General features: G+C 41.0%; 1 protein-coding gene across 4 annotated transcripts in view; it reads right to left on the reverse strand.

The window, feature by feature from the left end:
• Positions 1–505: 505 nt before the first annotated feature.
• LOC140584042 (uncharacterized) overlaps positions 506–26492 on the reverse strand; it is a 271564-nt gene continuing 245577 nt past the window's right edge. For all 4 annotated transcript variants that reach the window (XM_072707986.1, XM_072707985.1, XM_072707987.1 and 1 more), the window contains 4 exons: positions 2037–2124; positions 1843–1899; positions 788–851; positions 506–672 (listed from right to left, as the gene is read on the reverse strand). In XM_072707986.1, the coding sequence (XP_072564087.1) occupies positions 804–851; positions 1843–1899; positions 2037–2124 (193 nt within the window). In that variant the 3' untranslated portion in view covers positions 506–672; positions 788–803. The remainder of the gene's footprint in view (positions 673–787; positions 852–1842; positions 1900–2036; positions 2125–26492) is intronic.

A 26492-nucleotide genomic window follows, 5' to 3' on the forward strand; every position in this document is an offset into this window, starting at 1 on the left:
TCTACATACTGCATTGCAGCCACTTATGATAAAACTCCAGCTGATGTCAAATGAAAGAGGCATAATCTTAACAGACATGTATAGATGCAATTAAGCAGCAGCTTGTCTAGTTTCAGAAACATCCTCATACGTCACTTCTACATGGAGTTATGGGCTGTCAAATTACAGGTGGGGTGCTTCCATTCACTTATATAGGCACTTGAACAGCTCCCCATTGACTTGAATTGGTGACTATTACTATTACTATTACTATTTTAAATAATCATGTATTGTGAGGTGTACACCCATGAGCTGTGGCACACTTGTTTCCATATGCGACTAGTTCAAGCATGCCAAAACTCAGAGCCCTAGCTCGTACGACTCAGCCGTGAGAAATCAACCAATGAGTGTGACACTTGACACGTCTCTGTATCGAGTGTCAGCAATGGTGACTGCTGAGTTATTGTGTTTGCATACTTACAATGACTCATGGACAATAGGTCATACAGGAGACAAGATGAAAAACTTTGAGATACCAACTGAAAACCAATCACCTTTTATTTTTGCCACATTTTTAAATTTGTTTACATCTTTTTTTTTTATTACGTATAAAACAAGCTTTTTTTTTTTAACTAACTGAAGTGGCCTTGACAAAAAAAAAAGCGGACACCGTTCCAATCTCACTGCTTTGATCTGAAATGTAAAAAGACAAAAAACAAATGAGAATGATCAATGAGGACATCCACAAGAGTGCAAGAATAGTAGTGGTGAAAAATTAAGGTTTTCAATGTTTACTTATATGGCTTACTTTCGCAACTCATTCATTACGTTGCTGACATCACGCTGAACTTCTGGTCCGCTGCTTTCAATAACTGAGGACAAACAAACATGTCTTTAAGGTCACCATACACACACACACAGACATATATATGTTAGGGCTGGGACTTTAACACGTTAATTTCTATTAATTACTTACGGGAAAAACAATGAATTAAAAAAATTTATGCATTTTATTCTGTCCTTGGAAATGTGAGTGCGCAGTTTTAAGCTTGACAGATAAGAGGCTCCTCCAATAAACATCTGTGAAGCAAATCTTGCAGTTTGAGATGTTTACTAAAAGAGGTACTGTGAAACTGAACACGATACATATATTACAACTCAAACAATACACAATAAATACTTTGCACTTACAAGCGGTCAAATTAACTAGCGACTAGCGGGATGCTAATATAACATTGTAAATCTTATTGGCGCACTAGCACAATTAGCACTTCAGTGTTTATATTATCTTTGTCACAGATAGAAACCCCCTTAACAGCTTATCAGGTAAGTATTTAAGGTAAGTAATTATACCATTTTAGATGGTAGACACAGTACTTTATCTTGAACTGTTGGTCTGTTTATTTTTGGCCAGGGATACTTGAGGGAGTTTGACTGAAATGGGATTGTTTGGTTTTTCAGTTTTTTCCATACACGATGTTTGAAAAATGGGATCAGTTGTCAATCAGTACTTTGGCATTTTTGGTCAAAATTTCCAGTGATCTGAAAACAGTTTGCTCTGTGTTTTCTGCACTCATCTATTGGTCTGTGTGGTAGACTGATGGGAAAATAAACAAGATTTTGAAGTTTAAGCTTGTGTATATTGATTCATTCATCAACCAAACTTAAATTTCTTATTTCTCGAGTCAAAAATTGAAATGTGATTAAAATGTGATTCATTTTGATTAATTATACACAAATATATATATATATATATATATATATATATATATATATATATATATATATATATATATATATATATATATATGTTTTTAGTTTTGCCTGTGTATATATCCAACACAATACATTGATGTGACTTACGTTTAGCCTCTTTGGTTGAGGGGGGCGCTTGGGTCTCAGATGCGGGGGCATCTTCATCTTCAGCAAGAATACCAAGACATACACCCATAATTTTGACAATCACCATCACCATTCAATTTTATCAGCAATATTTTGTCACTTACATGTCTCACATTCACCAGGGGGATGATTGTCTATACATTGGTGTGACTTACTTTTAGCCTCTCCGGTTGAGGGGGGCGCTTGGGTCTCAGATGCGGGGGCATCTTCGTCATGATCTGACATTTTGATTGTACGTGAGGCCTACCACAGAAAACAAAGCATTAAATTATTATCAATCCATTTTAAAACGTTTGAAATCCGCAATCAATAGAAGTCCGGGAATGTAACGTACAATTAAAACACTCAATTATACATGGATTGTAAATAACATGCATACACATGCATGCGCACCGCCATTATTGTCTTCATTAGCTAAGCAAACATTTCTCAGTCACCGTATTGTACGGGTGCAGTGTTTCGGTCGCGTTTAAAGATTCGAGTCTAATCATCTCACTCTGAGATAAACAGTGACGTGGCTTAAAATTTAGTTTAGAAGATTAAATGCGACTAAAAAAGGTTTTACATTACTTACGAAAGGAGACGACTTTCCAGCCTGCTCTACCTCTAGACACATAAACAACCTTCCCACGTGGTTCCGAGCGCGCAAAAAAAGTATCCCGCCCACCCTGCCCTGAAATGATTGCTGACGCAACCCCTCAATTGACAGCCAGGCACAGGAGCCTTTCAGTTTCAAAGTACAGTGATCCCCCGCCTATCGTGGAAGTTACGCTCCCATCTGCGACAGGTGGAAATCCGCGATATACCATCGCGATATCGCGGGGGATCACTGTAGTTTAAAAACCTTAAATAATTTAAAGTATCCTCACTAACATGGATTGTCTCATCACCATAATCAACCAGAAATATAAAGTAGAACATTCAAGTACTGATAAATTGAAATCTAAATTATACTTCCAAAAGCAGTTCCCAGTTTAAAAAGCTTTAAGCAAAGTTTTAAACAAGCAGTCAGAATATGATACTTTGTAAGTAGCCATCAAACAAAAAGCGTTTATTTTGCGAGCTAATGTATAGCATTTCAATCAATAGCAAAAGGCAAAAATGTACAATTAATAAAACAAATACATAGGCAGTGCATCCGCAATCAACAGAAGTAAGGGAATGTAACGTTTACACACAATTATACACTGGAAATAAACTGGATTGTAAATAACATGCATACACATGCATGCGCACCGCCATTATTATCTTCATTAGCTAAGCAAAAATTTCTCAGTCACCGTATTGTACGGGTGCAGTGTTTTGGTGGCGTTTAAAGATTCCAGTCTAATCATCTCACTCTGACATAAACAGTGACGTGGCTTAAAATTTAGTTTAGAAGATTAAATGCGACTAAAAAAGGTTTTACTTACGAAACGAGGCACAGTAGTCTTCCAGCCTCTGGACACGTAAACAGCCTTCCCACGTGGTTCCGAGCGCGCGAAAAAGTATCCCGCCCACCCTGCCCTAATATGATTGCGACGCAACCCCTCAATTGACAGCCAAGCACAGGAGCCTTTCAGTTTCAAAGTACAGTGATCCCCCGCCTATCGTGGAAGTTACGCTCCCATCTGCGATAGGTGGAAATCCGCGATATACCATATGAATATGTGTGTGTGTGTATATATATATATATATATATTTATGTAAAATGTATGTATATATATAATGTATGTATATATATAATGTATGTGTGTGTATATATATATATATATATATATATATATAAAATCGCGATATCGCGGGGATCCCTGTAGTTTAAAAAACTTAAATAATTTAAAGTATCCTCACTAACATGGATTATCTCATCACCATAATCAACCAGAAATATAAAGTAGAACATTCAAGTACTGATAAATTGAAATCTAAATTATACTTCCAAGAGCAGTTCCCAGTTTAAAAACTTTAAGCAAAGTTTTAAACAAGCAGTCTGAATATCATACTTTGTAAGTAGCCATCAAACAAAACGCGTTTATTTTGCGAGCCAATGCATAGCATTTCAATCAATAGCAAAAGGCAAAAATGTGCAATTAATAAAACAAATGCATAGGCAATGACAATACGTAATTGACTTTTACAATTACATGGATACTATACATGCAAACACACATATATATACATATTAAACATTTTTTGTAAAGACGCACTACTTACAAGGTCATCAGAAGTTGTAGAGGACACCTCACAATCCATTAAAATACACCTTGGCTAGCAGATGTATTGCGATTTGTTTAGCAAGTTAGATTCAACAAATGGAATACGTAGCGATTTATATTTGTATTTTGGAATGGTTAGGAATTAGGATACAAATCGTGGAATGCTACAGAACTTCTAATTGATCCTTACCGGTAAAACTGTCCAGTCTTTATCACCCAGGTAATTCTAAGCCCTGCGCCACGGAAAGCAATTTATATATTGGATCCTAATTATGCAATACTACGCTTGCTTCCTATCAGCATAAGAAGCTTTTGGAATCACGGGATATTTTAGCGATTTTATTTGACTAGTTATGGGTATTTAAAAAGAGGAATGACGTGTTTAAAATCTTGAGCAGTAATGAGTTTTAATTGACAAGAGATTTGAATAACATTACTATCAATTATAACTCGCTTACAATTCCAAATAGCAACTTCCTAATGTTGTCATAGAGGAGCTTAAATTCGTAAATAAATGGGAACACATTTCCCTGATGCAGCTCTGTCCAAACTTTTGACTTGTCAAGCTAGATCTTTCAAATCAGCAACAACAACATGCCAAAGACCTGTGCTATCAATCACAGGTATATTGCTGCAGACTCTGCCATGATATTGTCGGCATGTGTGCGTGCTGGCATAATGCTGTGTAATGCACGAAAGGTACAAAGGCTACCAGGTATTCAGGTTTAATCAAACCGATTAAAACTGAATACCTGGACGCCTTTGCACCTTTTGTTTATTGCACAGTGTACTGATAGACAATATTTGCAATCTAGAAATGGCAGGGCCCCACTGACTACAATGGTGACTATAGTCTGACATTTGTCTACATATAAGAACATAAGAAATTTACAAACGAGAGGAGGCCATTCGGCCCATCAAGCTCGTTTGGGGAGAACTTAACTAATAGCTCAGAGTTGTTAAAATCTTATCTAGCTCTGATTTAAAGGAACCCAGGGTTTTAGCTTCCGCTACACTAGCAGGAAGACTATTCCATACTCTAACTACACGCTGTGTAAAGAAATGCTTCCTCAAATTTGTTTTAAAATGTTCTCCCGCTAATTTCCACTTATGGCCATGAGTTCTAGTATTTAGACAATATTGAAATAGTTATTTGGCTGAACAGCATCCAGACCACCCTCCAACTACATTCAGACATCTAGCTATACCCCACCTGACAAATGATAGGTGGGCCTGTGCCATGCACTTTACATTAGTGAAATATATATTTTTCTTTGGAATGGCTCCCAATGCATCTTAATTAGATGACTAGGGAATAACATTTGTGATTTGGAACGGTGTGGCTTTCAGACTGCATTGGTGACTTTTATTATTCTAAACAATCATTAAAGTTATACCGTGAGGTGTATACCCATGAGCTGTGGCATACTTGTTTCCATATGTGTCTAGTTCTTGCCAAATTTCAGACATTTTCAGGTTTGTTTGAGGCCTGAAGTTAATGCATAAATTAGGGATTAAAGTTTTTTCTCTGGAATGCCTCCTAATGCATCTCAATGGACCGATTAGGGCAGGGGTGGCCAATCTTATCTGCAAAGGGCCGGTGTGTATGTAGGTTTTTGGGATAACCTGTAGGTCAGCTGTTCAAACCCAGGTGTGAGCACTCTTCAGCCAATCAGTCCTCTAATTAGTAATATAGTTAGGGATTTGCAGCGAAAACTCGTATACACAGCGGCCCTTTGCGGATAAGATTGGCCACCCCTGGATTAGGGAATAAAATTTTTGATTTGGAATGGAGCGACCTACAGACTGCATTACCATCACTTATTGCAAATATCCAGCTGGTATCAAATGAAAGAGGCATAATCTTAACAGACATGTATAGATGGGATTAAGCGGCAGACTGTTTAGTTTCAGAAACACTTTAAAACATATTCATACGTCATTTATACATGGAGTTATGGGCTATCAAATGACAGGTGGGGTGCTTCCATTCACTTACATAGGGGACCTTGGGAAATAAAAAGGTCACTGCAGGCTGTAGGCATAAAATGTGGCACACTCATTCAGGTACGCATCTAGTCTGGCTTTGCCAAATTTCAGACACCTAACTTATACGATTCAGCCGTGATGCCCCCTCAGCTTCATTTCAGCACTGCACTTAAACAGCGCCCCGATGACTTGCATTGGTGACTTTTATTATTTTAAATAATCATATATTGTGAGGTGTACACCCATGAGCTGTGGCACACTTGTTTCCATATGTGACTAGTTCTAGCATGCTAAATTTCAGACCCCTAGCTGGTACGGTTCAGCTGTGAGGCCCCCCTGAGCTTAATATGAGGCATATAATATCCTGTAATTATAAACTTAAAATTACACCAAAGATGCTGTGAAAGGCATGCCTCCATGAGACTATGCATACTTGTTCATACCAATAAGTAGTTAAAGCAGGCCAAATTTCAGACCTCCAGCTGGCACGGTTCAGCTGTGACCCCCCCTAATGTTGTGTGAAAAATAAAGTCAATCATCTCCCCATTGTCTTGCTTCTTTGACTTTAGCAAATTCAAAAGGCCACTGCAGCTCTTTGTTGAGGGCTGCACTCATGAAACTTTACATACATTTTCTGACATATGTCTAATGTGTGACCACTGATTTTCAGGCCACTATCTCTACGCCACACAGAAATATCACCTGACAAATGATAGGTGGGCCTGCTCCAATCAGTTTAGATTTAGAGAATAATATTTTTTCTCTGGAATGGCTCCCAATGCATCTCAATGGACCGAATACAGAATAATATTTTTTATTTGGAACGGCACGGCCTACATATTGCATTGCAGACACTCATTATGGAATACCTGCTAGTTTTAAATAAAGGAGGCATAATCTTAACAGACATGTATAGATGGAATTAAGCAGCTACCTGTCTAGTTTTATAAACACTTTGAACCATCCTCATACGTCACTTCTACATGGAGTTATGGGCTGTGAAATGACAAGTGGGGAGCTTCCATTCACTTACATAGGCACTTGAACAGCTCCCCATTGACTTGCATTGGTGACTATTATCATTTTAAATAATCATGTATTGTGAGGTGTACACCCATGAGCTGTAGCACACTTGTTTCCATATGTGACTATTTCTAGTGTAACAGTGTACATTTTGCTGTTTCCACTTGCACTCCTGTGTGAGCCAGCTTTTCCCATATATACTAATCGTATAGTGGTTAAATACTGGCCTCTAGTGGTAGCTTAGGTAGAACTGCTTGGCTCTCTCTCAGTTTTGGAGATTAAGCCAGCGGTAAGTTCTATGTCAACAGCGCTCCGATGTATGCTCCAGTGAACATTTCAAATCAATACTGATCGATAGAGATTGCATCTCCCTCCTTGTAGATGTTGTCGGTGTACTTTATGTTGTTGTTTATGTAGTTTTGAATGGATTTTTGTCAAAGTTTTGAAACCACACGTGAAGATAGCTAACATTCCGTCTCTCCCCATACTAGCATTGCTTATATATTTCAAGCTGTGCCTCCCTGCGGACTCCCAACCTTGTGTTATTTGTGCCAGGTACATATCATGCACTCTCCTATGTTCATTTTGTATTTTATTTTATTGATAAATATGACACAGTTTTGGAGATTAAGCCAGCGCATTGCTTTTATATTTTAAGCTGTGCCGCCCTGCGGACTCCCAACCTTGTGTTATTTGTGCCAGGTGAATAAAACTGCTGCATGGCCCCACGTCCCTTCGTTCTTTGAGTGAAAACCACAACGCAGACACATGAGGGGTTACACTAGCATACCAAATTTCAGACCCCTAGCTAGTACAGTTTAGCTGTGAGGCCTACATGCTGCATTGCAGTCACTTATGACAAAAATCCAGCTGGTTTCAAATGAAAGAGGCATAATCTTAACAGACATGTATAGATGGGATTAAGCAGCAGACAGTCTAGTTTCAGGAACACTTTGAACCATCCTCATACGTCACTTCTACATGGAGTTATGGGCTGTCAAATGACATGTGGGGAGCTTCCATTCACTTTACATACATGTTCTGACATAAGTCTAATGTGTGACCACTGATTTTCAGGCCACTATCTCTACGCCACATAGAAATATCACCTGACAAATGATAGGTGGGCCTGCCCCAATCAGTTTAGATTTAGAGAATAATATTTTTTCTCTGGAATGGCTCCTAATGCATCTCAATGGACCGATTAGGGCAGGGGTGGCCAATCTTATCTGCAAAGGGCCGGTGTGTATGTAGGTTTTTGGGATAACCTGTAGGTCAGCTGTTCAAACCCAGGTGTGAGCACTCTTCAGCCAATCAGTCCTCTAATTAGTAATATAGTTAGGGATTTGCAGCGAAAACTCGTATACACAGCGGCCCTTTGCGGATAAGATTGGCCACCCCTGGATTAGGGAATAAAATTTTTGATTTGGAATGGAGCGACCTACAGACTGCATTACCATCACTTATTGCAAATATCCAGCTGGTATCAAATGAAAGAGGCATAATCTTAACAGACATGTATAGATGGGATTAAGCGGCAGACTGTTTAGTTTCAGAAACACTTTAAAACATATTCATACGTCATTTATACATGGAGTTATGGGCTATCAAATGACAGGTGGGGTGCTTCCATTCACTTACATAGGGGACCTTGGGAAATAAAAAGGTCACTGCAGGCTGTAGGCATAAAATGTGGCACACTCATTCAGGTACGCATCTAGTCTGGCTTTGCCAAATTTCAGACACCTAACTTATACGATTCAGCCGTGATGCCCCCTCAGCTTCATTTCAGCACTGCACTTAAACAGCGCCCCGATGACTTGCATTGGTGACTTTTATTATTTTAAATAATCATATATTGTGAGGTGTACACCCATGAGCTGTGGCACACTTGTTTCCATATGTGACTAGTTCTAGCATGCTAAATTTCAGACCCCTAGCTGGTACGGTTCAGCTGTGAGGCCCCCCTGAGCTTAATATGAGGCATATAATATCCTGTAATTATAAACTTAAAATTACACCAAAGATGCTGTGAAAGGCATGCCTCCATGAGACTATGCATACTTGTTCATACCAATAAGTAGTTAAAGCAGGCCAAATTTCAGACCTCCAGCTGGCACGGTTCAGCTGTGACCCCCCCTAATGTTGTGTGAAAAATAAAGTCAATCATCTCCCCATTGTCTTGCTTCTTTGACTTTAGCAAATTCAAAAGGCCACTGCAGCTCTTTGTTGAGGGCTGCACTCATGAAACTTTACATACATTTTCTGACATATGTCTAATGTGTGACCACTGATTTTCAGGCCACTATCTCTACGCCACACAGAAATATCACCTGACAAATGATAGGTGGGCCTGCTCCAATCAGTTTAGATTTAGAGAATAATATTTTTTCTCTGGAATGGCTCCCAATGCATCTCAATGGACCGAATACAGAATAATATTTTTTATTTGGAACGGCACGGCCTACATATTGCATTGCAGACACTCATTATGGAATACCTGCTAGTTTTAAATAAAGGAGGCATAATCTTAACAGACATGTATAGATGGAATTAAGCAGCTACCTGTCTAGTTTTATAAACACTTTGAACCATCCTCATACGTCACTTCTACATGGAGTTATGGGCTGTGAAATGACAAGTGGGGAGCTTCCATTCACTTACATAGGCACTTGAACAGCTCCCCATTGACTTGCATTGGTGACTATTATCATTTTAAATAATCATGTATTGTGAGGTGTACACCCATGAGCTGTAGCACACTTGTTTCCATATGTGACTATTTCTAGTGTAACAGTGTACATTTTGCTGTTTCCACTTGCACTCCTGTGTGAGCCAGCTTTTCCCATATATACTAATCGTATAGTGGTTAAATACTGGCCTCTAGTGGTAGCTTAGGTAGAACTGCTTGGCTCTCTCTCAGTTTTGGAGATTAAGCCAGCGGTAAGTTCTATGTCAACAGCGCTCCGATGTATGCTCCAGTGAACATTTCAAATCAATACTGATCGATAGAGATTGCATCTCCCTCCTTGTAGATGTTGTCGGTGTACTTTATGTTGTTGTTTATGTAGTTTTGAATGGATTTTTGTCAAAGTTTTGAAACCACACGTGAAGATAGCTAACATTCCGTCTCTCCCCATACTAGCATTGCTTATATATTTCAAGCTGTGCCTCCCTGCGGACTCCCAACCTTGTGTTATTTGTGCCAGGTACATATCATGCACTCTCCTATGTTCATTTTGTATTTTATTTTATTGATAAATATGACACAGTTTTGGAGATTAAGCCAGCGCATTGCTTTTATATTTTAAGCTGTGCCGCCCTGCGGACTCCCAACCTTGTGTTATTTGTGCCAGGTGAATAAAACTGCTGCATGGCCCCACGTCCCTTCGTTCTTTGAGTGAAAACCACAACGCAGACACATGAGGGGTTACACTAGCATACCAAATTTCAGACCCCTAGCTAGTACAGTTTAGCTGTGAGGCCTACATGCTGCATTGCAGTCACTTATGACAAAAATCCAGCTGGTTTCAAATGAAAGAGGCATAATCTTAACAGACATGTATAGATGGGATTAAGCAGCAGACAGTCTAGTTTCAGGAACACTTTGAACCATCCTCATACGTCACTTCTACATGGAGTTATGGGCTGTCAAATGACATGTGGGGAGCTTCCATTCACTTTACATACATGTTCTGACATAAGTCTAATGTGTGACCACTGATTTTCAGGCCACTATCTCTACGCCACATAGAAATATCACCTGACAAATGATAGGTGGGCCTGCCCCAATCAGTTTAGATTTAGAGAATAATATTTTTTCTCTGGAATGGCTCCTAATGCATCTCAATGGACCGACTAGAGAATAATATTTTTTATTTGGAACGGCGCGGCCTACATACTGCATTGCAGCCACTTATGACAAAAATCCAGCTGGTTTCAAATTAAAAAGGCATAATCTTAACAGACAAGTATAGATTTGATTCAAGAGCAGACTGTCTAGTTTCAGAAACACTTTGAACCATCTTCCTAGGCCACTCCTACGTGGAGTTATGGCCCCTCAAATGACAGGTGGGGTGCCTCCATTCACTTAACATTGGCGACCTTGGCAGATTCAAAAGGTCACTGCAGGTCAGGGGTGAGGGCTACAGTTATGAAACTTGGCAAACTAGTTTATGGCTACATCTAGTTCATGTCAACCAAATTTCAGACCCCCAGCTGGCACGGTTCAGCCGTGACCCCCCATAATGTTGTGTGAAAAATAATGTCAATCATCTCCCCATTGTCTTGCATGAGCTCTTATGACAAAAATCCAGCTGGTTTCAAATGAAAGAGGCATAATCTTAACAGACATGTATGGATCGGATTCAAGAGCAGACAGTCTAGTTTCAGGAACACTTTGAACCATCTTCCTAGGCCACTCCGACATGGAGTTATGGCCTCTCAAATGACAGGTGGGGTGCCTCCATTCACTTAACATTGGTGACCTTGGCAGATTAAAAAGGTCACTGCAGGTCAGGGGTCAGGGCTACAGTTATGAAACTTGGCAAACTAGTTTATGGCTACATCTAGTTCATGTCAACCAAATTTCAGACCCCCAGCTGGCACGGTTCAGCCGTGACCCCCCATAATGTTGTGTGAAAAATAATGTCAATCATCTCCCCATTGTCTTGCATGAGCTCTTATGACAAAAATCCAGCTGGTTTCAAATGAAAGAGGCATAATCTAAACAGACATGTATAGATGGAATTAAGCAGCTACCTGTCTAGTTTTATAAACACTTTGAACCATCCTCATACGTCACTTCTACATGGAGTTATGGGCTGTCAAATGACATGTGGGGAGCTTCCATTCACTTTACATACATGTTCTGACATAAGTCTAATGTGTGACCACTGATTTTCAGGCCACTATCTCTACGCCACATAGAAATATCACCTGGCAAATGATAGGTGGGCCTGCCCCAATCAGTTTAGATTTAGAGAATAATATTTTTTCTCTGGAATGGCTCCCAATGCATCTCAATGGACCGACTAGAGAATAATATTTTTTATTTGGAACGGCGCGGCCTACATACTGCATTGCAGCCACTTATGACAAAAATCCAGCTGGTTTCAAATGAAAGACGCATAATCTTAACAGACATGTATAGATGGGATTAAGCAGCAGCCTGTCTAGTTTCAGGAACACTTTGAAACATCTTCCTAGGCCACTCCTACATGGAGTTATGGCCTCTCAAATGACAGGTGGGGTGCCTCCATTCACTTAACATTGGTGACCTTGGGAGATTAAAAAGGTCACTGCAGGTCAGGGGTCAGGGCTACAGTTATGAAACTTGGCAAACTAGTTTATGGCTACATCTAGTTCATGTCAACCAAATTTCAGACCCCCAGCTGGCACGGTTCAGCCGTGACCCCCCATAATGTTGTTTGAAAAATAAAGTCACTCATCTCCCCATTGTCTTGCATGAGCTCTTATGACAAAAATCCAGCTGGTTTCAAATGAAAGAGGCATAATCTAAACAGACATGTATAGATGGAATTAAGCAGCTACCTGTCTAGTTTTATAAACACTTTGAACCATCCTCATACGTCACTTCTACATGGAGTTATGGGCTGTCAAATGACATGTGGGGAGCTTCCATTCACTTTACATACATGTTCTGACATAAGTCTAATGTGTGACCACTGATTTTCAGGCCACTATCTCTACGCCACATAGAAATATCACCTGGCAAATGATAGGTGGGCCTGCCCCAATCAGTTTAGATTTAGAGAATAATATTTTTTCTCTGGAATGGCTCCCAATGCATCTCAATGGACCGACTAGAGAATAATATTTTTTATTTGGAACGGCGCGGCCTACATACTGCATTGCAGCCACTTATGACAAAAATCCAGCTGGTTTCAAATGAAAGACGCATAATCTTAACAGACATGTATAGATGGGATTAAGCAGCAGCCTGTCTAGTTTCAGGAACACTTTGAAACATCTTCCTAGGCCACTCCTACATGGAGTTATGGCCTCTCAAATGACAGGTGGGGTGCCTCCATTCACTTAACATTGGTGACCTTGGGAGATTAAAAAGGTCACTGCAGGTCAGGGGTCAGGGCTACAGTTATGAAACTTGGCAAACTAGTTTATGGCTACATCTAGTTCATGTCAACCAAATTTCAGACCCCCAGCTGGCACGGTTCAGCCGTGACCCCCCATAATGTTGTTTGAAAAATAAAGTCACTCATCTCCCCATTGTCTTGCATGAGCTCTTATGACAAAAATCCAGCTGGTTTCAAATGAAAGAGGCATAATCTAAACAGACATGTATAGATGGAATTAAGCAGCTACCTGTCTAGTTTTATAAACACTTTGAACCATCCTCATACGTCACTTCTACATGGAGTTATGGGCTGTGAAATGACAAGTGGGGAGCTTCCATTCACTTACATAGGCACTTGAACAGCTCCCCATTGACTTGCATTGGTGACTATTATCATTTTAAATAATCATGTATTGTGAGGTGTACACCCATGAGCTGTAGCACACTTGTTTCCATATGTGACTATTTCTAGTGTAACAGTGTACATTTTGCTGTTTCCACTTGCACTCCTGTGTGAGCCAGCTTTTCCCCATATATACTAATCGTATAGTGGTTAAATACTGGCCTCTAGTGGTAGCTTAGGTAGAACTGCTTGGCTCTCTCTCAGTTTTGGAGATTAAGCCAGCGGTAAGTTCTATGTCAACAGCGCTCCGATGTATGCTCCAGTGAACATTTCAAATCAATACTGATCGATAGAGATTGCATCTCCCTCCTTGTAGATGTTGTCGGTGTACTTTATGTTGTTGTTTATGTAGTTTTGAATGGATTTTTGTCGCAGTTTTGAAACCACACGTGAAGATAGCTAACATTCCGTCTCTCCCCATACTAGCATTGCTTATATATTTCAAGCTGTGCCGCCCTGCGGACTCCCAACCTTGTGTTATTTGTGCCAGGTACATATCATGCACTTTCCTATGTTCATTTTGTATTTTATTTTATTCATAAATATGACACAGTTTTGGAGATTAAGCCAGCGCATTGCTTTTATATTTTAAGCTGTGCCGCCTTGCGGACTCCCAACCTTGTGTTATTTGTGCCAGGTGAATAAAACTGCTGCATGGCCCCACGTCCCTTCGTTCTTTGAGTGAAAACCACAACGCAGACACATGAGGGGTTACACTAGCATACCAAATTTCAGACCCCTAGCTAGTACAGTTTAGCTGTGAGGCCTACATGCTGCATTGCAGCCACTTATGACAAAAATCCAGCTGGTTTCAAATGAAAGAGGCATAATCTTAACAGACATGTATAGATGGGATTAAGCAGCAGACAGTCTAGTTTCAGGAACACTTTGAACCATCCTCATACGTCACTTCTACATGGAGTTATGGGCTGTCAAATGACATGTGGGGAGCTTCCATTCACTTTACATACATGTTCTGACATAAGTCTAATGTGTGACCACTGATTTTCAGGCCACTATCTCTACGCCACATAGAAATATCACCTGGCAAATGATAGGTGGGCCTGCCCCAATCAGTTTAGATTTAGAGAATAATATTTTTTCTCTGGAATGGCTCCCAATGCATCTCAATGGACCGACTAGAGAATAATATTTTTTATTTGGAATGGCGCGGCCTACATACTGCATTGCAGCCACTTATGACAAAAATCCAGCTGGTTTCAAATGAAAAAGACATAATCTTAACAGACATGTATGGATGTGATTCAGGAGCAGACAGTCTAGTTTCAGGAACACTTTGAACCGTCTTCCTAGGCCACTCCTACATGGAGTTATGGCCTCTCAAATGACAGGTGGGGTGCCTCCATTCACTTAACATTGGCGACCTTGGCAGATTCAAAAGGTCACTGCAGGTCAGAGGTAGGGGCTACAGTTATGAAACTTGGCAAGCTTGTTTACACCTACATCTAGTTGATGTAACCCAAATTTCAGACCCCTAGCTGCTATGGTTCAGCTGTGAGGCCCCCCTGAGCTTAATATGAGGCATATAATATACAGTAATTATAAACTTAAAGTCACACCAAAGATGATGTGAAAGGCATGCCTCCATGAGACTATGTACACTTGTTCATACCAATAAGTAGTTAAAGCATGACAAATTTCAGACCCCCAGCTGGCACGGTTCAGCTGTGACCCCCCCTAATGTTGTGTGAAAAATAGTCAATCATCTCCCCATTGTCTTGCATCTGTGACTTTAGCAAATTCAAAAGGCCACTGCAGCTCTTTGTTGAGGGCTGCACTCATGAAACTTTACATACATGTTCTGACATTTGTCTAATGTGTGACCACTGATTTTCAGGCCACTATCTCTACGCCACATAGAAATATTACCTGACAAATGATAGGTGGGCCTGCCCCAATCAGTTAAGATTTAGAGAATAATATTTTTTCTCTGGAATGGCTCCCAATGCATCTCAATGGACCGACTAGAGAATAATATTTTTTATTTGGAATGGCGCGGCCTACATACTGCATTGCAGCCACTTATGACAAAAATCCAGCTGGTTTCAAATGAAAAAGACATAATCTTAACAGACATGTATGGATGTGATTCAAGAGCAGACCGTCTAGTTTCAGGAACACTTTGAACCATCTTCCTAGGCCACTCCTACATGGAGTTATGGCCTCTCAAATGACCGGTGCGGTGCCTCCATTCACTTAACATTGGCGACCATGGCAGATTCAAAAGGTCACTGCAGGTCAGAGGTAGGGGCTACAGTTATGAAACTTGGCAAGCTTGTTTACACCTACATCTAGTTGATGTAACCCAAATTTCAGACCCCTAGCTGGTATGGTTCAGCTGTGAGGCCCCCCTGAGCTTAATATGAGGCATATAATATACAGTAATTATAAACTTAAAGTTACACCAAAGATGATGTGAAAGGCATGCCTCCATGAGACTATGTACACTTGTTCATACCAATAAGTAGTTAAAGCATGACAAATTTCAGACCCCCAGCTGGCACGGTTCAGCTGTGACCCCCCCTAATGTTGTGTGAAAAATAGTCAATCATCTCCCCATTGTCTTGCATCTGTGATTTTAGCAAATTCAAAAGGCCACTGCAGCTCTTTGTTGAGGGCTGCACTCATGAAACTTTACATACATGTTCTGACATTTGTCTAATGTGTGACCACTGATTTTCAGGCCACTATCTCTACGCCACATAGAAAAATCACCTGACAAATGATAGGTGGGCCTGCCCCAATCAGTTAAGATTTAGAGAATAATATTTTTTCTCTGGAATGGCTCCCAATGCATCTCAATGGACCGACTAGAGAATAATATTTTTTATTTGGAATGGCGCGGCCTACATACTGCATTGCAGCTACTTATGACAAAAATCCAGCTGGTTTCAAATGAAAGAGACATAATCTTAACAGACATGTATAGATGCGATTCAAGAGCAGACAGTCTAATTTCAGGAATACTTTGAACCATCTTCCTAGGCCACTCCTACATGGAGTTATGGCCTCTCAAATGACAGGTGGGGTGCCTCCATTCACTTAACATTGGCGACCTTGGCAGATTCAAAAGGTCGGGACTACAGTTATGAAACTTGGCAAACTAGTTTATACCTACATCTAGTTCATGTAAACCAAATGTCAGACCCCTAGCTGGTATGGTTCAGCTGTGAGGCCCCCTTGAGCTTAATATGAGGCATATAATATCCAGTAATTATAAACTTCAAGTTACACCAAAGATGATGTGAAAGGCATGCCTCCATGAGACTATGTACACTTGTTCATACCAATAAGTAGTTAAAGCATCACAAATTTCAGACCCCCAGCTGGCACGGTTCAGCTGTGACCCCCCCTAATGTTGTGTGAAAAATAGTCAATCATCTCCCCATTGTCTTGCATCTGTGACTTTAGCAAATTCAAAAGGCCACTGCAGCTCTTTGTTGAGGGCTGCACTCATGAAACTTTACATACATGTTCTGACATTTGTCTAATGTGTGACCACTGATTTTCAGGCCACTATCTCTACGCCACATAGAAATATCACCTAACAAATGATAGGTGGGCCTGCCCCAATCAGTTAAGATTTAGAGAATAATATTTTTTCTCTGGAATGGCTCCCAATGCATCTCAATGGACCGACTAGAGAATAATATTTTTTATTTGGAACGGCGCGGCCTACATACTGCATTGCAGCCACTTATGACAAAACTCCAGCTGGTGTCAAATGAAGGAGGCATAATCTTAACAGACATGTATAGATGAGATTCAAGAGCAGACAGTCTAGTTTCAGGAACACTTTGAACCATCTTCCTAAGCCACTGCTACATGGAGTTATGGCCTCTCAAATGACAGGTGGGGTGCCTCCATTCACTTAACATTGGCGACCTTGGCATATTCAAAAGGTCACTGCAGGTCAGAGGTCGGGGCTACATGTATAGATGGAATTAAGCAGGTACCTGTCTAGTTTTATAAACACTTTGAACCATCCTCATACGTCACTTCTACATGGAGTTATGGGCTGTCAAATGACATGTGGGGAGCTTCCATTCACTTACATAGGCACTTGAACAGCTCCCCATTGACTTGCATTGGTGACTATTATCATTTTAAATAATCATGTATTGTGAAGTGTACACCCATGAGCTGTAGCACACTTGTTTCCATATGTGACTATTTCTAGTGTAACAGTGTACATTTTGCTGTTTCCACTTGCACTCCTGTGTGAGCCAGCTTTTCCCATATATACTAATCGTATAGTGGTTAAATACTGGCCTCTAGTGGTAGCTTAGGTAGAACTGCTTGGCTCTCTCACAGTTTTGGAGATTAAGCCAGCGGTAAGTTCTATGTCAACAGCGCTCCGATGTATGCTCCAGTGAACATTTCAAATCAATACTGATTGATAGAGATTGCATCTCCCTCCTTGTAGATGTTGTCGGTGTACTTTATGTTGTTGTTTATGTAGTTTTGAATGGATTTTTGTCGCAGTTTTGAAACCGCACGTGAAGATAGCTAACATTCCGTCTCTCCCCATACTAGCATTGCTTATATATTTCAAGCTGTGCCACCCTGCGGACTCCCAACCTTGTGTTATTTGTGCCAGGTACATATCATGTACTTTCCTATGTTCATTTTGTATTTTATTTTATTCATAAATATGACACAGTTTTGGAGATTAAGCCAGCGCATTGCTTATATATTTCAAGCTGTGCCGCCCTGCGGACTCCCAACCTTGTGTTATTTGTGCCAGGTGAATAAAACCGCTGCATGGCCCCACGTCCCTTCGTTCTTTGAGTGAAAACCACAACGCAGACACATGAGGGGTTACACTAGCATACCAAATTTCAGACCCCTAGCTAGTACAGTTTAGCTGTGAGGCCTACAAACTGCATTGCAGCCACTTATGACAAAAATCCAGTTGGTTTCAAATGAAAGACACATGTATAGATGGGATTAAGCAGCAGACAGTCTAGTTTCAGGAACACTTTGAACCATCCTCATACGTCACTTCTACATGGAGTTATGGCCTCTCAAATGACATGTGGGGAGCTTCCATTCACTTTACATACATGTTCTGACATAAGTCTAATGTGTGACCACTGATTTTCAGGCCACTATCTCTACGCCACATAGAAATATCACCTGACAAATGATAGGTGGGCCTGCCCCAATCAGTTTAGATTTAGAGAATAATATTTTTTCTCTGGAATGGCTCCCAATGCATCTCAATGGACCGACTAGAGAATAATATTTTTTATTTGGAACGGCGCGGCCTACATACTGCATTGCAGCTACTTATGACAAAAATCCAGCTGGTTTCAAATGAAAGAGACATAATCTTAACAGACATGTATAGATGCGATTCAAGAGCAGACAGTCTAATTTCAGGAATACTTTGAACCATCTTCCTAGGCCACTCCTACATGGAGTTATGGCCTCTCAAATGACAGGTGGGGTGCCTCCATTCACTTAACATTGGCGACCTTGGCAGATTCAAAAGGTCGGGACTACAGTTATGAAACTTGGCAAACTAGTTTATACCTACATCTAGTTCATGTAAACCAAATGTCAGACCCCTAGCTGGTATGGTTCAGCTGTGAGGCCCCCTTGAGCTTAATATGAGGCATATAATATCCAGTAATTATAAACTTCAAGTTACACCAAAGATGATGTGAAAGGCATGCCTCCATGAGACTATGTACACTTGTTCATACCAATAAGTAGTTAAAGCATCACAAATTTCAGACCCCCAGCTGGCACGGTTCAGCTGTGACCCCCCCTAATGTTGTGTGAAAAATAGTCAATCATCTCCCCATTGTCTTGCATCTGTGACTTTAGCAAATTCAAAAGGCCACTGCAGCTCTTTGTTGAGGGCTGCACTCATGAAACTTTACATACATGTTCTGACATTTGTCTAATGTGTGACCACTGATTTTCAGGCCACTATCTCTACGCCACATAGAAATATCACCTAACAAATGATAGGTGGGCCTGCCCCAATCAGTTAAGATTTAGAGAATAATATTTTTTCTCTGGAATGGCTCCCAATGCATCTCAATGGACCGACTAGAGAATAATATTTTTTATTTGGAACGGCGCGGCCTACATACTGCATTGCAGCCACTTATGACAAAACTCCAGCTGGTGTCAAATGAAGGAGGCATAATCTTAACAGACATGTATAGATGAGATTCAAGAGCAGACAGTCTAGTTTCAGGAACACTTTGAACCATCTTCCTAAGCCACTGCTACATGGAGTTATGGCCTCTCAAATGACAGGTGGGGTGCCTCCATTCACTTAACATTGGCGACCTTGGCATATTCAAAAGGTCACTGCAGGTCAGAGGTCGGGGCTACATGTATAGATGGAATTAAGCAGGTACCTGTCTAGTTTTATAAACACTTTGAACCATCCTCATACGTCACTTCTACATGGAGTTATGGGCTGTCAAATGACATGTGGGGAGCTTCCATTCACTTACATAGGCACTTGAACAGCTCCCCATTGACTTGCATTGGTGACTATTATCATTTTAAATAATCATGTATTGTGAAGTGTACACCCATGAGCTGTAGCACACTTGTTTCCATATGTGACTATTTCTAGTGTAACAGTGTACATTTTGCTGTTTCCACTTGCACTCCTGTGTGAGCCAGCTTTTCCCATATATACTAATCGTATAGTGGTTAAATACTGGCCTCTAGTGGTAGCTTAGGTAGAACTGCTTGGCTCTCTCACAGTTTTGGAGATTAAGCCAGCGGTAAGTTCTATGTCAACAGCGCTCCGATGTATGCTCCAGTGAACATTTCAAATCAATACTGATTGATAGAGATTGCATCTCCCTCCTTGTAGATGTTGTCGGTGTACTTTATGTTGTTGTTTATGTAGTTTTGAATGGATTTTTGTCGCAGTTTTGAAACCGCACGTGAAGATAGCTAACATTCCGTCTCTCCCCATACTAGCATTGCTTATATATTTCAAGCTGTGCCACCCTGCGGACTCCCAACCTTGTGTTATTTGTGCCAGGTACATATCATGTACTTTCCTATGTTCATTTTGTATTTTATTTTATTCATAAATATGACACAGTTTTGGAGATTAAGCCAGCGCATTGCTTATATATTTCAAGCTGTGCCGCCCTGCGGACTCCCAACTTTGTGTTATTTGTGCCAGGTGAATAAAACCGCTGCATGGCCCCACGTCCCTTCGTTCTTTGAGTGAAAACCACAACGCAGACACATGAGGGGTTACACTAGCATACCAAATTTCAGACCCCTAGCTAGTACAGTTTAGCTGTGAGGCCTACAAACTGCATTGCAGCCACTTATGACAAAAATCCAGCTGGTTTCAAATGAAAGAGACATGTATAGATGGGATTAAGCAGCAGACAGTCTAGTTTCAGGAACACTTTGAACCATCCTCATACGTCACTTCTACATGGAGTTATGGCCTCTCAAATGACATGTGGGGAGCTTCCATTCACTTTACATACATGTTCTGACATAAGTCTAATGTGTGACCACTGATTTTCAGGCCACTATCTCTACGCCACATAGAAATATCACCTGACAAATGATAGGTGGGCCTGCCCCAATCAGTTTAGATTTAGAGAATAATATTTTTTCTCTGGAATGGCTCCCAATGCATCTCAATGGACCGACTAGAGAATAATATTTTTTATTTGGAACGGCGCGGCCTACATACTGCATTGCAGCCACTTATGACAAAAATCCAGCTGGTTTCAAATGAAAGAGGCATAATCTTAACAGACATGTGTAGATGGGATTCAAGAGCAGACAGACTAGTTTCAGGAACACTTTGAACCATCTTCCTAGGCCACTCCTACATGGAGTTATGACCTCTCAAATGACAGGTGGGGTGCCTCCATTCACTTAACATTGGCGACCTAGGCAGATTCAAAAGGTCACTGCAGGTCACGGGTGAGAGCTACAGTTATGAAACATGGCAAACTTGTTTATACCTACATCTAGTTCGTGGAAACCAAATTTCAGACCCCTAGCTGGTATGGTTCAGCTGTGAGGCCCCCTTGAGCTTAATATGAGGCATAGAATATCTAGTAATTATAAACTTAAAATTACACCAAAGATGATGTGAAAGGTATGCCTCCATGAGACTCTGTACACTTGTTCAGATCAATAAGTAGTTAAAGCATGACAAATTTCAGACCCCCAGCTGGCACGGTTCAGCCGTGAGCCCCCCTAATGTTGTGTGAAAAATAAAGTCAATCATCTCCCCATTGTCTTGCATTTGTGACTTTAGCAAATTCAAAAGGCCACTGCAGGTCTTTGTTGAGAGCTACACTCATGAAACTTTACATACATGTTCTGACATATGTCTAATGTGTGACCACTGATTTTCAGGCCAATATCTCTACGCCACATAGAAATATCACCTGACAAATGATAGGTGGGCCTGCCTCAATCATTTTAGATTTAGAGAATAATATTTTTTCTCTGGAATGGCTCCCAATGCATCTCAATGGACCGACTAGAGAATAATATTTTTTATTTGGAACGGCGCGGCCTACATACTGCATTGCAGCCACTTATGACAAAAATCCAGCTGGTATCAAATTAAAGAGACATAATCTTAACAGACATGTATGGATGTGATTCAAGAGCAGACAGTCTAGTTTCAGGAACACTTTGAACCATCTTCCTAGGCCACTCCTACATGGAGTTATGGCCTCTCAAATGACAGATGGGGTGCCTCCATTCACTTAACATTGGCGACCATGGCAGATTCAAAAGGTCACTGCAGGTCAGAGGTAGGGGCTACAGTTATGAAACTTGGCAAGCTTGTTTACACCTACATCTAGTTCATGTAAACCAAATGTCAGACACCTAGCTGGTATGGTTCAGCTGTGAGGCCCCCCTGAGCTTAATATGAGGCATATAATATCCAGTAATTATAAACTTAAAGTTACACCAAAGATGATGTGAAAGGCATGCCTCCATGAGACTATGTACACTTGTTCATACCAATAAGTAGTTAAAGCACGACAAATTTCAGACCCCCAGCTGGCACGGTTCAGCCGTGACCCCCCCTAATGTTGTTTGAAAAATAAAGTCAATCATCTCCGCATCGTCTTGCATCTGTGACTTTAGCAAATTCAAAAGGCCACTGCAGCTCTTTGTTGAGGGCTGCACTCATGAAACTTTACATACATGTTCTGACATATGTCTAATGTGTGACCACTGATTTTCAGGCCACTATCTCTACGCCACATAGAAATATCACCTGACAAATGATAGGTGGGCCTGCCCCAATCAGTTTAGATTTAGAGAATAATATTTTTTCTCTGGAATGGCTCCCAATGCATCTCAATGGACCGACTAGAGAATAATATTTTTTATTTGGAACGGCGCGGCCTACATACTGCATTGCAGCCACTTATGACAAAAATCCAGCTGGTTTCAAATTAAAAAGGCATAATCTTAACAGACATGTATGGATGTGATTCAGGAGCAGACAGTCTAGTTTCAGGAACACTTTGAACCGTCTTCCTAGGCCACTCCTACATGGAGTTATGGCCTCTCAAATGACAGGTGGGGTGCCTCCATTCACTTAACATTGGCGACCTTGAAAGATTCAAAAGGTCACTGCAGGTCAGAGGTCGGGGCTACAGTTATGAAACTTGGCAAGCTTGTTTATACCTACATCTAGTTGATGTAACCCAAATTTCAGACCGCTAGCTGGTATGGTTCAGCTGTGAGACCCCCCTGAGCTTAATATGAGGCATATAATATCCAGTAATTATAAACTTAAAGTTACATCAAAGATGATGTGAAAGGCATGCCTCCATGAGACAATGTACACTTGTTCATACCAATAAGTAGTTAAAGCATGACAAATTTCAGACCCCCAGCTGCCACGGTTCAGCCGTGAACCCCCTAATGTTGTTTGAAAAATAAAGTTAATCATCTCCCCATTGTCTTGCATAAGCACTTATGACAAAAATCCAGCTGGTTTCAAATTAAAAAGGCATAATCTTAACAGACATGTATAGATGTGATTCAAGAGCAGACAGTCTAGTTTCAGGAACACTTTGAACCATCTTCCTAGGCCACTGAACTTGGCAAGCTTGTTTACACCTACATCTAGTTGATGTAACCCAAATTTCAGACCCCTAGCTGGTATGGTTCAGCTGTGAGGCCCCCCTGAGCTTAATATGAGGCATATAATATCCAGTAATTATAGCTCTTTCCGTGGAGGACATCGAAGACATTTACCTATTCGGAACCATGATTACAGGTCTGATGCTGATTGTTTTTTTCTGTTCTATATTGTACTCCCTACTGGAGTACAGTCTGGGGGCTGTTTTTTTTTATTCACCTCCACTCTCCTCACGTAATCTTGTTTCTCTGAGTTTTCCTATAGTCCCCTGTCTTCCTGACCTGTCTACCCCATATTTGTGTATGTGATGTTTGCATACGTATGGTCAGGTTGATGGCCAGTTTTTTCGCTGGTACTTGTGACCAGTGACATGGTGTATTGCAATAGCAATAAAGGGTTTCATCAATCAATCAATCAATCAATCAATCAATTAGCAAATTAACAACGATTTGGATATCAGAAAACTACCATAGACATTTGGGAGAACGCTTCTTGGAATTAAGATCATACCTGTGGAACAAAGGATTACATAAGCTGAACTTCCAGAGCTCAATTTTGGATTGTCACAGGTTGGGAATGTGGTCCTAACACATTCCAAGCGGCCATTGACTGAGCAATGCAAGTGATGGAATGGGATGAATTCCTTGGAATCCCTTCCGAACTCCATATTCCGGCCCATTTTAAAGATTCCACAATGACGAACAAAGTCCTAACCGTACCCATTTGGGAGACCGCTTCTTGGAATTAAGATCATACTTGTGGAACAAAAGATTACATAAGCTGAACTTCCAGATCTCGATTTTGGATCGTCACTCCCATTAGAAAATTAACACTGAATTACATAAGTGCTCCTTACCCTATCCATTCGGGAGAACACTTCTTGGAATTGGAAAATCGTCTTTTTGGCCTCTATGGTCTTTGTGGCTTAATCTGTGGCTGTGCTGAAATTAGAGAATATTTTTTTTTTCTCTGGAATGGCTCCCAATGAATCTCAATGGACCGACTAGAGAATAATATTTTTTATTTGGAACGGCGCGGCCTACATACTGCATTGCAGCCACTTATGACAAAAATCCAGCTGGTTTCAAATGAAAGAGGCATAATCTTAACAGACATGTATAGATGGAATTAAGCAGCAGCTTGTCTAGTTTCAGAAACACTTTGAAACATCCTAATACGTCACATCTTCATGGAGTTATGGGCTGTCAAATTACAGGTGGGGTGCTTCCATTCACTTACATAGGCACTTAAACAGCTCCCCATTGACTTGCATTGGTGACTTATTATTTTAAATTATCATATATTGTGAGGTGTACACCCATGAGCTGTGGCACATTTGTTTCCATATGTGACTAGACCTAGCATGCCAAATTTCAAACCCCTAGCTGGTACCGTTCAGCTGTGAGGCCCCCCTGAGCTTAATATGAGGCATATAATATCCTGTAGTTATAAATTTAAAATTACACCAAAGATGGTGTGGAAGTCGTGCCTCCCTCTCGTCTCGTCTAGTCTACTGTCTATACTTGAGAGACTCTCTCAGCCCTGCTCTTCAAAACTAAGGAAATTATGGATTTGATCAACTGGTCTCTCCACGCAATTGACACCATCTTCTCGAAGAGAAGCACAGGTTTGGGGGAACCTGACTGTCCTGCAGGAACATACGCAGCTGGCTACACGATGGACGGATGGGAGAAGTGGAGGGTCGTGTGTCTGGCAGCTCTTTCCGTGGAGGACATCGAAGACATTTACCTATTCGGAACCATGATTACAGGTCTGATGCTGATTGGATTAGGCATTGCCCTGACTTATCGGAAATTGACGAAAACGGTGACAGCCGCTCAAAGCCCAACTAGGCTGGCCGGGATGATTGACGGACTTGGCAGAGCTGTTGGCGCCCAGACTATGGCTTTAGATCGCAAACTGGATAACATCACTGTGTCTAATGACCGCAGATTTGATAACATCATGGAGAGGCTCACGGCTCTGCAAAGGATTTTGGATGGCGGAGACCAGCATGGACATTAGAGGAGCTGCGAAATTACAGTTTCTCGCCTGAAAACCCAAACAACCCCATTCTATCTGCTTTTGGCTCCCCCCTAATCAGCACGGGCCTTGGTCAAGGCCGCTGCTGAGCTCAACAACTCCCCCTGAAGAACAAGGCAGTGAGACTCTCTTGCATTCCTCTCCCCCAACCACAAGGACACCCTACCCCCATCCCACGCCTTCGCCGCTTCATACCCCCAGCGTGAACGAGCGGGTCCTTGTACAGCGCCGTTGGCTGCAGGACCGGACGGCTGTTTGTCTATGCTGGACTACCTCCACCTCCCCATTCCCCTCCCCTGTTGTGAGATGTGGTGACTATGTGCTTATTGCTGAGGTGTTTTTTTCTGTTCCTATATTGTACTCCCTACTGGAGTACAGTCTGGGGGCTGTTTTTTTTATTCACCTCCACTCTCCTCACGTAATCTTGTTTCTCTGAGTTTTCCTATAGTCCCCTGTCTTCCTGACCTGTCTACCCCATATTTGTGTATGTGATGTTTGCATACGTATGGTCAGGTTGATGGCCAGTTTTTTCGCTGGTACTTGTGACCAGTGACATGGTGTATTGCAATAGCAATAAAGGGTTTCATCAATCAATCAATCAATCAATCAATCAATTAGCAAATTAACAACGATTTGGATATCAGAAAACTACCATAGACATTTGGGAGAACGCTTCTTGGAATTAAGATCATACCTGTGGAACAA

The sequence above is a fragment of the Paramormyrops kingsleyae genome, unplaced genomic scaffold (assembly GCF_048594095.1).
Source record: "Paramormyrops kingsleyae isolate MSU_618 unplaced genomic scaffold, PKINGS_0.4 ups30, whole genome shotgun sequence".
Taxonomy (NCBI): domain Eukaryota; kingdom Metazoa; phylum Chordata; class Actinopteri; order Osteoglossiformes; family Mormyridae; genus Paramormyrops; species Paramormyrops kingsleyae.